This window comes from Varroa destructor, unplaced genomic scaffold (genome assembly GCF_002443255.2).
Source record: "Varroa destructor unplaced genomic scaffold, Vdes_3.0 BEIS01000001.1, whole genome shotgun sequence".
NCBI lineage: Eukaryota > Metazoa > Arthropoda > Arachnida > Mesostigmata > Varroidae > Varroa > Varroa destructor.
This window is the reverse complement of record NW_019211454.1, coordinates 21,962,673-21,977,890: the sequence shown is the minus strand read 5'-3', so window position 1 is coordinate 21,977,890 and position 15,218 is coordinate 21,962,673. Positions and strand designations below refer to the sequence as shown.

The following is a 15,218-nucleotide window of genomic DNA, read 5'->3' as shown; positions in this document are numbered from 1 at the left end:
TACCATTGAGATAACAGACCAATTTACAGTCTGGCGGCTAATGTTAGTCTAAAGCAGGTCATAATTTCTCTTCTCTGAATCCTATGACAAAATAAGGGGTTCCTATTGTTTTTTTTAAAGAAAACGCTTTGTCACACCAAGCATACGCCTTTTTAGACATGTGACAAATACGCTAAGCTCGATTGAGATTAACAACATGCCATAAGCAACACTTAAGTTTCCAAGTGTCTATTCACGACGCCGTGAAAAGTATCACAAAAGAATTTAAAAAATATTTTACCATCTATTGTGCAACAAAATCTGATAAACGTTACAGTTCGTTTCGTTGTCTTAGTTCTTCAACGGCCTGTGAGCTGGCTGACCTAGCACTGAGGTCACATACTTTGCATCCTTAACACCGTAAGTTTAGACTCCAAGCTACTGTCTTGTTGGCTGTTATAAGGTAGATCTAAGAATAAAATGAAGAAAAGCCTAAATTGTATTTACCTGAAGGTGAGGGAGTAGAAAAATAATTGGTTGTCGAATCGGTGTTTTTACAATTGAACGTAAGTGACTCGAATTTAGTAAGAAAACAAAGTTATTCGTAGAAGCATTTTTGTGCAGAAGGCTAAAGGAGCTAAAAGGCTCATTGAGTAGACGCTTAGTGTAGGGGAAGTGGTTTAAATAGAAAACCTAACAGTAAATGGGTGTATGGGAAGTGCAATGCAGGTTTTAATTTAAAAAGGTATTGTAAACTTAAGGATCAGTTTTTGTTAGTGAAGAGCGTCACCGTCCCGCGGAAGTGCGAAAGTGGGGGATTGACTGGAGAAAAAAATGAAACAGGCATCGTATTAGTATTAGCAGCAGCCAGAGACGCCATTGCCTGCTTGAGAACTCTTCTATTACTGATTTTATTATATAAGGTAAGCAAGTTCTGCTAATATTAATTTATGAATGTTACAATTTTCTTATAAAATATGATTAAACTGTCTGTCACTACGTATGACGAATACAATAACCATGCATTAATAGCAGCTTTGCGATTCTATAAAATGATTTATCACAAAAAACATTGATTAGACATTCGTTCTACCCACAGTTCCCCTTTGTCGTCGACGTCACTATAAGTCTAGTTGGTACATTTTCATTTAATCCGCCTATACCGCGGAATTGTCAGCACGCACCACGACGGGAATAGCCTGTATTTCCCATCTTTTTTCCATATGTCCTCTTTGCCACTTCAAGGATACGTCCGTTATTTAGGTAAATTTCTGTCCCATTGTCTTGCTTGCTTACGTGCGTTGCTCGTCTCAAATTTGTGAATTAATGGAGTGGTTTTCAGCTCGCTCTGATCATTAAATTTAGCTTTAGTGATAGTCGGATCGTTTCCGTATGCTTAACGTTTTATATGATGTCATCGTTTGACCATTTTATATCGATATTCTGCATACTTATCTGGGTAGCAACTGGTGTTCAGCCATTTATCTTAGTTGAGGTTTTCACATCAGGATAGCTACTGCTCAGTCCTGGCGATGTTGCAATGGTAGCATGTTTGCCTACTCTACTTAGGTACTGTAGTTCGAAACCGGTTTCACGGTTAGACTTCCACTGATAGTTTAAAACCGGGTAATTGTTTTGTTCGAAGCAACTTCCGCACTAACCTGTCTTAAAATTTGAAATGTATCAGATTTGATAGACATTTCAATGATTTTGATATTCTTTTACTGTTTGGGGATTTGTTGGACTTTGTTGTTGTTGTTTCAGTCACAACCTTGCAATTATAGTGAAATTTTACTATGGCAGCATTAAACAGCTGTCCTTAAGGGACAGTGTTAATACGCATCGAAGAATGTTTTCAATAAATTGTGGGTCTTATTTTCAGCTGTCTTGTCCAAGCTAAATAGCTACATTACGATGTTTGGTACTGTTATCAGTAAATTTCGAAAAATTATAAAGCATTATTAAGGTTCTTGATCTCTTGATCTGAAGAGGAACTGTAATAGACCGCGCGCAAATCACACAACATGATAAAATGAGTAAAACGTACATTATTAAAGATAGTGGTTTACGGCAAAAATGTTTATTTCTGCCGCAAACCAGTACGTTTAAAACATCCCATGCTATTGGCTTCAAGTGCGGAGTTCTCATGTAACAGATTGAATTACATATTAAGTCAATAAGTTGATTAGATTTGCTAAAAGTACCGAATCACGAAAAACAGCTGTCAGTAATTTACATACGTTACAAACATACGTTATAATTGAATCATTAGTGGATGAGTTGAATAATTTAAATAAACCTGAAGACCTAAGACTAGTTATTTTGTCTGTGGTACTGGGTATTTTTTTTTTTAAATGTGGTGAAATTCGTTACGTCACAAGATGTTACTTTAGTTTAAAAAAGGCTACCAAGATTGCAAGTGGTTCATACAGAGTCCTAAATACTTTCAAAAAAAAAGCCTAAAGAGTCTTTCAGATTACGGGGTGTTACTTGTACGTAAACCACTGCAATACATTTCGAGAAAAGTGTATTAATGTGAATTTTCGTACAGTGCAAGGGTTCGTACAATCCGTATAATATTGTGGTGCCAAGATGTCTAAGGCACTCAAAGAAGATAAAAAAGATGACAAAGATGCGAAAAGTATGCTGGCAATTGTTGTGAAGATCTTAGGAGAGCCCGATGTCATGAAGCTCGTTACCGTACCTATTCCGGAAATCGAGCCAAATCAGGTAAGCAAAAGTTTTGCGCCACCTTTTAGGTTTGATGCAGAATCAAACCGGCTGTTGCAAGTAGCCCCTAATAGGTATTTCTTCAGTCAAGATACAAAGGTATAAGGTAGATGCGATAATTTAAATTTTTTTTGCTGTTTTGAATATTCTATGGGTTTTTTATTTAGGATTACTTGAATAGTTGTTAATGCTGAGGCCTGAAGCAGCGTGATGGGCAACAGCTACTCTATATCTTCTAATTGTAACGGAAAGAAGTTTCCTTGGCGTTGTAAAGTATGTTCGGTAGTATATTAATATTGATCATTTTTCTTGCTCAGGTTTTGGTCAGGGTGGAATACGCTGGTGTTAACCCAGTGGACACATACATACGTTCTGGGGCTTTTGGAAAAGTTCCTTCACTACCCTATACTCCTGGAAAGGATGGTGCTGGCAAAATCGTCAAAGTTGGCTCAGGTGTCACCGCTTTTAAGGTAATATGATGGGCTTTCATTTTCATGTCGAACACCGTCTCATCGGCTGCTGATTATATTTTCTCTTTGTACTAATACAGAATAAAATATAAAATTACGTAAAAAAGATGTGCTGAAATATGCGTATATTTACCTGTTATAGGTAAATGATCTGGTGTGGTTCTGTGCTGCACAAACCAATCCTCATGGTTCCTATGCGGAGTTTGCTGTTGTTGTTTGGACGGACTGTTGGCTTCTACCAAAAAATGTTGGACTGAAAGTTGGTGCAGCTCTAGGAGTCCCCTACCTCACTGCCTATAGGGCACTCATTGTGAAGTGCGTGCCATTTTTCGCTTCCACGTGTTTCCGTATAATCATACATTGGCCAAAGTGCTTACCTACGTACAGACGAAATTTTTATTCGTTGTTTAAGAAAAATCCTAGAACATTTTACTGGGTTTTTTAGGTAAAAACAGTCTTACATTACATGTTTTTCCCCCCTACAGAGGTAAATGTAAAGCCGGGCAGACTCTTTTCGTGCACGGCGCCAGTGGTGCTGTGGGTCAAGCATGTGTCCAGATTGGTAAAAGGGTGAGTTCATCTACCTCATTACAACAGCGCTCACTTATCCTTTTGGTTCAAGGTGATCGCTCATCTCAGGCAAATTTCATATGAGTCTTTGACTTTACAAACAATAGTAGCATCACTGTGTTAGGGATTGGCTTCTATTATATTATTATATTAACACAACAATTTCTAAACAATTCATCAGGAGGGCCTTAAAGTGGTGGCAACTGCCGGCAGTGAGTGTGGAGAGGAAACCCTTCGAAGTCTTAAGGCGGACGCGGTTTTCAGCCATCGTGAGAAAGGATACGTAGACTATGTTCGAGTATGAACCATACAACCGGACATAAAATAGAACAAGTCATATTTGTTCTATTCTTAATAATTATTTTTCATAGCGATGAAGTCATGTCTGTTTTAATTGCTAATATCACTCATAAACGCAAACGGTTCAATTCTGGTTCAGACACGTCATGTACAAGTTCAGTTTCATCACTTAGTGGTATAAGTGATGAAACAGCGAATGGCTTATTTCATAGGAACTTGCTCAATTCGATATGCGTACCATGATTTTCAATGGTTTGTTAAATATTTCTCGCATCGACAGATTTACAATAATAAGAATATTTTTATTAATGATCATATATATGATCATTAATAAAAAATATATAATTTTTTTAAAATGTAATTATACGTATAATACGTATAATTACATTATATGGTATATATATAAATTAAAGAATGAGTGCCTTATATTTTATGTGTTACCATATAATGTAATTATACGTATTATACGTATATATTATATATCTTAAGTAATATAAGATCCTACGCATGATAGGTAGGCTACTTTATTATATATGCTACCTAGATTTAACAAACTCTTAGCAACAAGGTATTTGGCGAAGTCTGTTCATTAACTTTAGGAGGGTGCCGTAAGAGACATCCTAAACATCCTAATATAGACTGAATCGGACTCTAATTTCCCGTAAAAACAGGATAAATTTCCGGATGGATTTGATCTCATCGTAGAGATGAGAGCGGACATCAATCTCGGACCTGACTGCATCTTGGCTACCAGACAGGGAAAGATATTGGTGAATAATTCGTTCTTACATCATTTCAGTAATTCCATTATCTTTGTTAGGTTACCTGTTCTACTGTTCGACTCAAGTACTTCACTGTTATTGAAAATTAGGCCTAAAAAGATCATTTCTAAGTGGTCTGCACTGGAGCCCGTATTTTTTTGTACTTTGCGAAAGAATAGATCGGAAAGATAGAAAGAATAGAAGTATTACTTTTCGATCGGCATACATGTTTGATCTTTCGGTTCAGCTGCAATGAGGTGTTGGCCTGGACATGTGGTCGGACTGGAAGCTCATTACATACATACATCATTTCGATATATAAAAGCTGAACGCGTTTGTCTAGTAAATAATGTGCCTCTGCGTTATTCGCTTGACAATTCAGGTGGTTGGGAATCGGGGACCAACGCATACGCTCAACGCACGCCACATTATGACGTCTGAACTTTATGTCATTGGTGTATCTCTTATGCAAGCGACAAGAGTAAGCAACCAGTGCTCATTTACTACACTAATTTATATCAATGTACATTAGTTAGGATTTCCGTAGTACATATAAACCTTGTGTAGTTGATAGCATTCTCCTAGTATAAGAAACAGATCTAAACTTCTCTTCAAGTTTAGATGTGCAATGGAGATTGACTTGCATTTTCCAAAGACTCACCGTAGTGATTTACCGTAGAATTTGGGCAGCTTTTAGGACTTAATATATTTTGCATTTGTTGGTTTTTGTAAAAGAAAAAAAAGAAAGAAGGTTAAAAAAAAATTCGAAGCTCTCTGGCTTTCTTAGCTGTGTGCCCGTACTTGCAAAAAAAAGCAGATTCTTTGGCGATTCATTGTAGAGGTGCCAAAAAATCTTACATAAGCGAAACATCGAAGTTCGGCAAAAAATTTCACGAGAACGCTTTTTGTCATCAGTACAGCGACACCGATTAACCCGTCTGTGGCGTCATATCCACTGTCCAATGTCAACTTTTGTTGTTTCAATGTCAATTGTTACAAATCTATACAAATGATTTTTTCGTACTGATTTGGGCCCACAGGGTGAATGGGATGCTGGAGCAGCCTATGTTTGCAAAGGAGTAGCCGATGGATGGCTGTTGCCTCGAATTTCAAAGGAATATCCTTTAGAAGAAGCTCCGCAGGCGCATACCGATATTACTGAGGCGAAGGAAGGTGCTAACGGGAAGCTGCTGTTGAAAATTTACGACGATTAATTCCTAAACGTTTAATTCTTGTTACTATGTTCCTTCACACGATTTTCGTAATATGGAAACAGCAGCGAATATAACGCTATTTTGACGTCAAGATAGTGTGGAATAAAGCATGTTTTAAATACTGCTGGATGCTTCATTGATAGGGAAACAAAACTGATCAGCACAGATTGTAGGCTGCAAAGTGGTCTACTCGAAGTAAACAACGAGTGCCAAACGGGTGTGTGAACGATCTCAGAGTATAGTATATTTTAGTTTGGCACTGTTCTGTTTTGCAGGTTATTCAATGCAGTCAGTTTGTGGGATTAATTACACAATGAATGAAGCCAGAGGTTGTCCGGTATATATTGTTAAATGATCTGTGGTTATATTCTTTAACGCTTTTATACATGGCTCACCACTCTGCCGATGATACTTTCAGCGGTCATGAAGCGTGATATTGGGTTAAAATAGTTTTCACTTTGATGGCCAGGGTTGACTCGTGTTCGTATCGTGTGTATACTCTGGTTTTGGACACGCAGCCTTCGCGTATGTGTACTCCAGTACTGGGAGTATCGCCAGTGCCCTTGAATCGATAGTCGTAAGTAGTAAGCTATATATTATCAGAGTAATAAGGCACGGTAGTTCTGAAGTACTAACACTTTTTTAGTGCGATCAAGAAAGCTTTGTGTATGTAGAGTGAAAATATTGAATGGTTTAGGTATAACGATTAGAAGTAGAGTAGCATGTTATCACTGTTGGATGCACTGTATAAGTACAAAATTAGCTTTGGCTATTAAATGTTCCCCCGATCGTGACAGACAAACTAAACTCGTTCTCCGGATCTCTTAAAAATCTCGATTTGTGTCCATCACACAGGGAGCGCAGAAAAATTGTGCTGATTTTGTGAGAACCAGTTTTATTGCTTCGCTGTATTTAACAACAGAGCCCTACAGTCAATAACTCATTAATAACTAACTCAATAACTAATTTTGCATTTCTAGTGATAATTAACCTATATAATTTTAGGGAATATTAAGAGGTACTCCAATGCCCTAATAGAAAAGGTCCACGTCAGTGTCATGTCGCTTGCTAGAAAGTACGATACGATAACAAGATATACCTACGCACGCCGTGTTATTTTAGTGGAAGGTCCTAGGGCTAGCCAAGAGGGTAAAATGTTTTCCCGCGGCATAAAGTACCGAGTGTTTGTAGCCAGTTAGGGTCCGGATAGGGCGGATGTTTACGATTTAAATTGGTCGTTGTAAATAGAAAAGGTCGCTCGGCGGTAGCTTACTACCGTCCGAATATGCTTATGAGACGGTTGGTTGGCCTGCTCACGATAAGCGAGAGGTCTCTGGTGGCTGCAATTGGCTGATGACCGACAAACACCTACGATCTCGACCAGGTTCAGTAGCTAATCTAAAACCTTTTGCGGTCAGTGGTAGGCTAATGATGATTTGTTGTGGTCTAACTGCATAGGTCATTGATAGCCCGGAAAGATTCCCTTAATTCTCTGTAGGTTTAGTATGTGAACCCAAAAACAGCTATAAGCAAAAAAGCGTAACGGATATTAAACTTATGTTACAAAGTAGAACAACAAAAGATAGAAATAACAAACCGACCCTTCTCGTCACATATATCATGGTAAGTATGGGAGCCCAGTATTGAACTGCTTCTACTTCTATTGTCTCTTTTTTTCACATCTTTTTTGTCGTCGGTACTCAAATGCTAATTTATTGACACAATGCTTGGTGGGCGACGAAGTTCAGAAAGACAATTAGCGTTTCTCTATTCCAGCATCGATTTTTGCTGAAATCGCTGAAAACAAATACGTAGAGATAAAGATTGCAAATGCTTCGAACGATGGCTAGTGATGTATAGGCCCTGCGATAATTTAGATCTCAGAAAACATTTGCGTTTCAAAATCACATAAATAATTGATAGTGACCTGTATATGTGTTCACTTAAAACACTTAAAAAAAAAAACTTCAAACTAAAACACTTACTACTATAACTCAATAATAATTACTGCACGTTGTATCTGTGTCGGTTCATTTTGTCATTAACATATCCATGGACGATCGTTTGTGGTATATTGGCCTAGTGATCTACGACTTACTAGCTCACTGCATTCTTTCGATGATCGAAAGCGCGCCCGCTAATGTGAAATAAAACTAACGACCATAAGACGCGATTTATCGTATATACATATAAGCTGAACGATTTAAATTTGTCGTTGTTATGAAAAAAAGCTGTTGGTCAATTAGCCTCTCAGAGCTATGGAGTGTGTGCCTGCTAAGTATGCGACTTGAAGCACCTATTGTTGGTCCTAATAGCGTGATAGTAACCATCCAAGTAACGAAGCCGATATTTTTCACTATCTTTTAGTGAAATTTCAAACGAAAAATTAGACGAAAATGGTCAATGATCTTGTCAAGCCTGCTTAGCTTGAAACGCGCTTTCGGACTGTATGTTTACTTAGTTTACCAGCTTGTTCGAACACAGCCCTATGTAAATGATTTGCGGTGAAAATTTCTGGTTTGGAACAGCGAGCTACAAAACCCTCATCTGTGCGCGAATCGATTCGAGTGATGTTTCGAACTGGTCCAATGATTCTGAAAGGGGCCGAGTAGAATAAATAGGGATGTCTGCTGTAGATGAGCGTAATCACTTATGCTCCATAGTAGATTATCATGAACCAAAAGACGCCTATCGACACGCGATGGCAACTTACCTATTAGCTAACTTAGTGGAGGTATTATCATGGATGTGTATGCAAATGAATACCTAACGGTTCAAGGATTTGGAAAGGGATATTTCAAAGTTATGACGGAGTGAAATTTCATTGATAATTTGAACATTGCGGTAAAGGAAAAATTCGATCATGCAGCAACTAGCATGATTATAGGAGCACAAAAACAAAAAGAATAGGGTTGAAATAAAGATAAAGCTAAAAATAAAGATAAAGATAAAAATACACTCTCTGACACTAATAAGTAAGCTAGAAAAAGCGACTAGCACGCTAATAAAAATGCTCCAAAAAATGCTACAGTAATCACAGCATTTGCAGAGAAAACGGGCAAATCGTTTAAAAATGACTGGAAAGAACCTGTGCTAGTATGGCCCAAGGCATCTATAGAACGTTTAGGGATGGACTGATTATTTGAAAAACCTAATAAATCTCAGTTCTGAGTACCCAGAGTAAAAAACACGTCCGCTACAGGAACAAACTGAAACAGCTAATACAATGCTCAACACGAAAATGCTTCAGGACGAGGCTACTGGTGTGTGGGAACGCTCAAAAAACAAAATATTTCATATGTTAGATTAGTAATAAAGACTATTATGTATTGACTGGCTACTATGGGCCTCTACAGCCTATAATGCTATGTGATCGTCATTATAAACTTCATTTTCTCCAATACAACTGTGACATGGGGTAAAAATATGCGCATAGACGCGACTGGGTATACTGAACCTTGTGCTTTCAGTTATAGGTATGATAGCAGCACACGCCAATTGGTAACGTAAAGTAAACAGAGACGCCCCATACAGACAGCCTGGCAATATCAACAGTAGACAGATGTATTCACGACGAAAACGACTGGATGGTATCGGTTCGCTCGCTCATTTTGTTTGTACATGTATTACAGTACCTATTGCATAGAATCGTTGTGCTCCTACATAGGCAAGGTTGATTTACTGAAATCATGTAATTTAGATAAGAAGCTTGCATTCTATAAACGAAAATATCTACTGTTCGTATGGCGTGTTTGTTACGTACAATTCATAGCATACATTTGTATGTACAGACTGCTTTTTCCTGCTTATTTGAAGCCAAGCTAAGCGTCTGAGTCCATTAGCACAACGGATAAACGCTTGTTGCAAATTAAGTGAAAGGTGGACTATGGCCTAATTCTCAATACTCTAGCGTGTATCTCCATCACCGTTACCACCCGCGTAACGCTCAATAAAACGCTATAGAAAATAAAATGTCTGTCATTAAATCACTAAGAGGTTGTTGAGCTAAGATAGCTTATACTTTGTGCTAATATTGTACCCTAATAAGCGGATGAGACGAACATATGTGATAAGCGTCGTCGGTAGCTGTTTGTACATTATTTTTAAGATTAATTTGATTTGAAATATGTTGTATGAGTTATAGATACAACAAAAAGAAGACAAACTCAACATAATTATAGTTAATATTTTATCTTTATTTTTTTTAACAATAACAATCCGTGTTGTTGTTGCATTGTTCGCTAAACAATGGTAGGTGAATGAAAGCGGCGCACTTAGACACTGATTTTTCACACGTATACGATTTTGTTATTTTTAAAAAGTAGATATAAGCAGACATCCAGACATACCGCGTGATCTGTCCACGTAGAGCTTAAGTGAGCGTAAAATTTGTTCCGCGTTTACTCATGAGCGTACCAAAATATCGATGTCTAAAACAAGATTCCCTGCTTGACCCACTGGCGTTAACGCTTTTTGATCGTGTGGAAATTTCGTTGGGTACATAAAGCAAAACGATTACTGTTTTTTTTTTCTGTTTTTTTTTTTACGATATCATACAGTGCGCATCGAAACTGTTGATTAAAAGAATCGATAATCGATGAAAAATATTTAGCTCATGTTTTATTAGAGCTGTTAGCTTGTTTAAGCCACTTCGCACTCACACTCATTGTGGTATGGTTTACTCTGTGCGATTTTAAGTTTACTGCATACGTCGATGGGCTTCGAGCATTTGGCGCATTGAAAATGTTCAGGATGCCACGTTTTATCCATCGCAGTGACGCATTTTTCCTTGATAGCTTCGTTGCATTTAGCACATCTGAAAACCCAGTTACAACTGCACTGTGATTAAGTTGGAAAACCCATTGTTTGCCCATTACATTGCCCACTCGTTGCTGCAGTGATTATCGTCAATGCTAACTAACATCAAGTTTGCCTTGAGATATGGTCCCGAACGAAAATATATAGTAAAAACTCAAATTTATAAACTATCGAAGTTTGAATGGTTCGAAATAGAAATTTTTTTTGCCATTTATAATTTATGAGTTTCGAGACCAAGACGTGCCTAAAAGTAAAATGTTTAAGTTCAGAGTGACAAAGAGTCAACTGAGGAACTTTCCAAAGTTGAACAAGTATAAAAACTACGAAATATTTACGTTACATTTTTTCGTTTTGCACAAAAAAGAAAATTTGTTCAATCAGTAGAAGTTTATTTATAGTTTCACTCTAATGTAACGTTAACAGTAGCGCATCCCGTAAACGAGAAGAACGAGTCTACAACATTTGGATAGGATTCAACACAATAGATTATTATTACTAGAGCACATTAAACCCATATGCATCAAGACGGTGCTCGCTATGGAACCTCACCAGGTCGCCTGGGGAACAGCATTCAAATCTAAGCGCCTTGATACACGATCTGGCCCGGCTGGTAGAAAAGTACACGAATATGAGGCCATGGCTTGATTACATTTGGCAGTACCTAATTTTTGACGTAGAGCTTGCCTGTTTCAGCAATAGGTAGGATCATTAGACGCAGGCATTCGTAGTACTTGTCTCGCTGTAGTTCCTTAATGTGCAACATATATAATATAATTAATTATATAATTGCAAGCCGACATAAGCCCGTTAAAGACGCTTATGGGGTTGCCGTCAAAGCAATCCGCTCAGTCGTGGTCTTCGTTGCTAAAAATACGTTGTTGCCCCCTGCTTTTAGGTAGGTGCTTTAGGAGGATGGCTCATCGTCTTCCCAAGGAAGAGACAATAGCCGCATCCGAACAAGAGACGCTGGAGGCCAAGATTCATGTTCGGCTGCGTTTGATGATTATGACATGGTGGAAATGTGGTGTAAGTAGTGAACGCTTATGTGTTTAGAAAGTGTCGTGTTCAATGGCTAACGTACGTTTTGTATGTGCCAAGTGTATAGTACGGAAGCAGGCAAGTGGAAGTTACACAGAAACGAGAGTAAATGGATATCAGCATTACAACTCTCATATACTTTTCTTCGCCAGCTTCGACGTTTGGCAGCGGCAGCAAAAACACCATTAGATTTTTCGGAATTCATTTTTGAAATATGTGAAGCTTTTCTACTGGATATTGATCCCGCGAGACATTGCGAACAACAGAAATTTTTACGATGATGGTAGGACTGTCTTTGGTCTGACGAAGATCAGGCATATTTTTCGGCAGCGTTGGTAAAAGGAACTCCAATAGTGTTCTAAACACAAGTGCTGTCTTCAGATCAACGCTCAACCATCGAGCTAATGTTAATCACGTTAATTTATAATGGAATTTTGCAGATGTAACTTACTTGGGCGAGAAGGTGTTGTGGTAGCATTCCTTACAGTACGGCTGGTTTTGTTGCTCCATAAATTCGTCTTTCCCAAGCAAACTCTGTGCGCACTTTTTGCACACGAAGCAGGGCGGGTGCCAATTCCTCTTCAAAGCCGTCACCGTTTGGCCTGAAACTTTCTTTTTACAACCAGGGCACGTGTCATTCATTTTGCCAAGTTTATATTGTTGTTTCGTTCAGTCGATAGATATTTGCCGTGGTCGTTCCACCCTCGAATAGAGTAGTTCGCAGGCTGACCACCACGGGGTTCCGACTGCGGTTTAAAGGTTCCTCTGAGGAGAGGGTGTCGGTGGCTAGAGGGCATGGCAGATGACACATTAAATAGGCCGTCAGCCGCCTTCGGAAACAGTTCGTTGTCTCTAAAGGCGGATCAACCGATGAAAGAACCTACGTATATGTACATGTTCTGATCAATGTTGTCACTGTCGTTTCGACAAAGGCGATATAACGGTCGGCTGTATCTGCCGCCGTTCCTTAGCCCCTTCGGCCACATTACTGGCCTATAGGCAGACTCTAAATATAACAAAGCTAGTTGTTAGCCTTTGTACGAAAGATTGGCACACGTCATGCGAGGATGCAAACGTCATCGGAAGCAAACGGAACACAGCGTCGATTGAGTTTACTTTATTAAAATGAAGCGGCTTGAAAGTTGCGATCGTTATGGCAGTTAGATCTTCCAGGTGACTTCAAAGTCAAAAGAATACAGATATAATGACGAGAACGAATCAAAGAGACGCCTATAAAGCATAGCACAATATGGTGATCTATGTCATAACTGAGTGGCTAGTCTCAATGAAAGATACAACAACTTAATCTATTCTATCTAGTTTTAATAATAAGGCGACACGCAAATAGAGGTGCGTACGCAAACAGGTGGATGAGTGCTGCGCTTCAAATATGTCTCGAAATTTCAAGTCCACAAGTGCAAGTCTATTTGCTCAATTTGGCGCTTTTAATAGGACATCATGCTTGACGCATGATGATGACAATGCCTCGCTGATTATTGACCTCCGTTGCATTTATTGCATAAGATATATCTAACGACTCCACGACGTCAAGACTGATCTCTTAGAGGGTGTGTGTGGTTGACAGTTTCCCTAACCACGTCATAGTATTCGTAACCCATGTCGCCAGGTGGTGTAACACATTCACTTTGTTACTATAATTCTGATCTTTATGCTAATACTCTGTACTTATAGACATCGGGTATACTCGTGGGGCGCCATGATGTGACGGCATTCGGATATCGCAACCTACCGCCGTAAATTCTCATCAACCCAAAACACCACCTCCCAGACGAGCAAAGGGGAGAACGAGGGAAGGAATAGCCATCCTGTTTCTATCCCTTTGTGATGCTAAAGAGAAATAATAAAATTCCATAATGGAGCCACTTTTTTGTTTGTGCATTTTATAATAACATTATGAAAAGTTGCAAGTATGTATACTTTCTCCCTCTTCTTTCAACCTCGAGCTTTACATCATAGGCTATAGTGTAGCGCTTCTGTATGTAGCGAATCATTTTCCTAACGAATCGTCGAGTCCATCGAGTTAAAAACTGGCAACAGACAGCGTACAAAGGTTGAAAAGGTCGCTTTTCATAAAACAGTCGAACACAACTCAGGACAATTTTAAAAGCCCCACGCAAAATTAAGGTCTTCCTCGCTATCTATACTGTGTCTAATTTCAATAAATCTCACCTACTGATATACCTCGAACACTACGAGATTGTAATTAGGCGAACTCCTCCTGAAGCCTTTGGCGAATTTCGGACGTAAACGTTTTTGAAATAACAGATGTTAGTCCAAGAAAACTTGATCTGAAATCTCGAATTTGCGTCGTTTGATACGTTTTCAAGGCGCTGGAGGCTCCCTGAATACTACTATTTGACCTTCCGGGGTGCGCGATTGGCTTCATAGTCACGCAACTTCCATCGGTGTCCTTTCGACTCTGTTTCATTATCAGTTTACTGTCGGGACATTTTCCCGTAAGAAAAAATTCTTCATAAAAATGATCCTGCGTTAGGACCTAGGCTGCCTCTCACATAATCGAGTTTGGTGAGTAAATACGTCCTGCCATAACGAGAACACATTGTCACTTACATTACCGAAAAAATTGCTTCTTAAATATTTTCTATACTGTAACCATTTGTTAAGAAACATTCTAATAACAGAGCAGCTCTGGGCAGCGCTTTGATGCGTTAAAACTGAGAGACTAGTTCAATAAACTGCTCAAATAGCTATTTTCTGCGAATGGCGACAACTCTAATAGACACTGCTATTTCTGACTGTCGCGTTCCAGGCTTAGAAAGTACTACATACTTCTGAACAGCAGGTGAGAAGCTAATACTATTAAATAGGACATAGCACGATTCCGGCAATACGCTTTTAGGTTCTACTAGTGTTTGTTCCAGGCAAATATTTGCGACTTTGATATGACATAATTCATCTACTGCTTGATACTAAAATCTAACTTGATTTTTACAAATACGTCCAGAACTGCCCTACGATCCTTATTGTTATTATGTAAAAACAAGATACTGTTAGCGGAAACATCCGCTGAGCAAAGCATTCTTTCGAGCTGGCGCAAGCAAAAGCGGCCTATGGGAAGTCGAACACTTGCCAGAACAGTCAAATTCAATAGGGCGCAACAGAAAATCTAAGTCAGCGAATCAAGGTGAACACGGCTTTACCCTATAGAAAAAAAAAAGTTGGCACGATTAGTTCCTACATCGACATTAACGACTAGAAAAGATAAAGCATTATCGTGCACTTCAGGGCTCGAAATGATCATTTGGGTAAAACGCAGCCAAAAATTATCTTCTGGAGATGCTGATTGAGGCAAAAGT

General features: G+C 38.8%; 2 protein-coding genes and 1 long non-coding RNA gene across 8 annotated transcripts; 2 read left to right on the top strand and 1 right to left on the bottom strand.

Annotated features, from left to right (window-relative positions):
* Positions 1-32: 32 nt before the first annotated feature.
* On the top strand, positions 33-6,148 carry LOC111243361 (zeta-crystallin-like). 5 transcript variants are annotated; one of them, XM_086976738.1, is made up of 10 exons: positions 33-399; positions 757-902; positions 2,455-2,709; positions 3,027-3,179; positions 3,322-3,494; positions 3,665-3,749; positions 3,931-4,047; positions 4,721-4,819; positions 5,193-5,291; positions 5,851-6,148. In XM_086976738.1, exons 3-10 carry the CDS (start codon positions 2,572-2,574, stop codon positions 6,022-6,024), a joined length of 1,038 nt encoding a protein of 345 aa, XP_086832864.1. In that variant the 5' UTR covers positions 33-399; positions 757-902; positions 2,455-2,571; the 3' UTR covers positions 6,025-6,148. The 5 variants fall into 5 exon arrangements, with proteins under 5 accessions (XP_086832864.1, XP_022644531.1, XP_022644530.1 ...); XM_022788796.2 differs by having other exon boundaries at positions 37-399; positions 762-902; positions 2,531-2,709; XM_022788795.2 differs by having other exon boundaries at positions 37-399; positions 2,531-2,709.
* Positions 6,149-6,211: 63 nt separating this feature from the next.
* LOC147758384 (uncharacterized) lies at positions 6,212-13,767 on the top strand. 2 transcript variants are annotated; one of them, XR_015318530.1, is made up of 4 exons: positions 6,212-6,241; positions 6,494-6,601; positions 11,738-11,868; positions 13,573-13,767. It is a non-coding gene; the product is annotated as an uncharacterized LOC147758384 (long non-coding RNA). The 2 variants fall into 2 exon arrangements; XR_015318529.1 differs by lacking the exons at positions 6,212-6,241; positions 6,494-6,601 and adding an exon at positions 6,669-7,408.
* LOC111243372 (paxillin-like) lies at positions 10,197-12,634 on the bottom strand. The gene is made up of 2 exons (XM_022788818.2): positions 12,332-12,634; positions 10,197-10,840 (listed from the first exon to the last, which is right to left on the bottom strand). The coding sequence occupies exons 1-2, from the start codon at positions 12,520-12,522 to the stop codon at positions 10,666-10,668; spliced, it is 366 nt and encodes a 121-aa protein (XP_022644553.1). The 5' UTR covers positions 12,523-12,634; the 3' UTR covers positions 10,197-10,665.
* Positions 13,768-15,218: the final 1,451 nt, after the last annotated feature.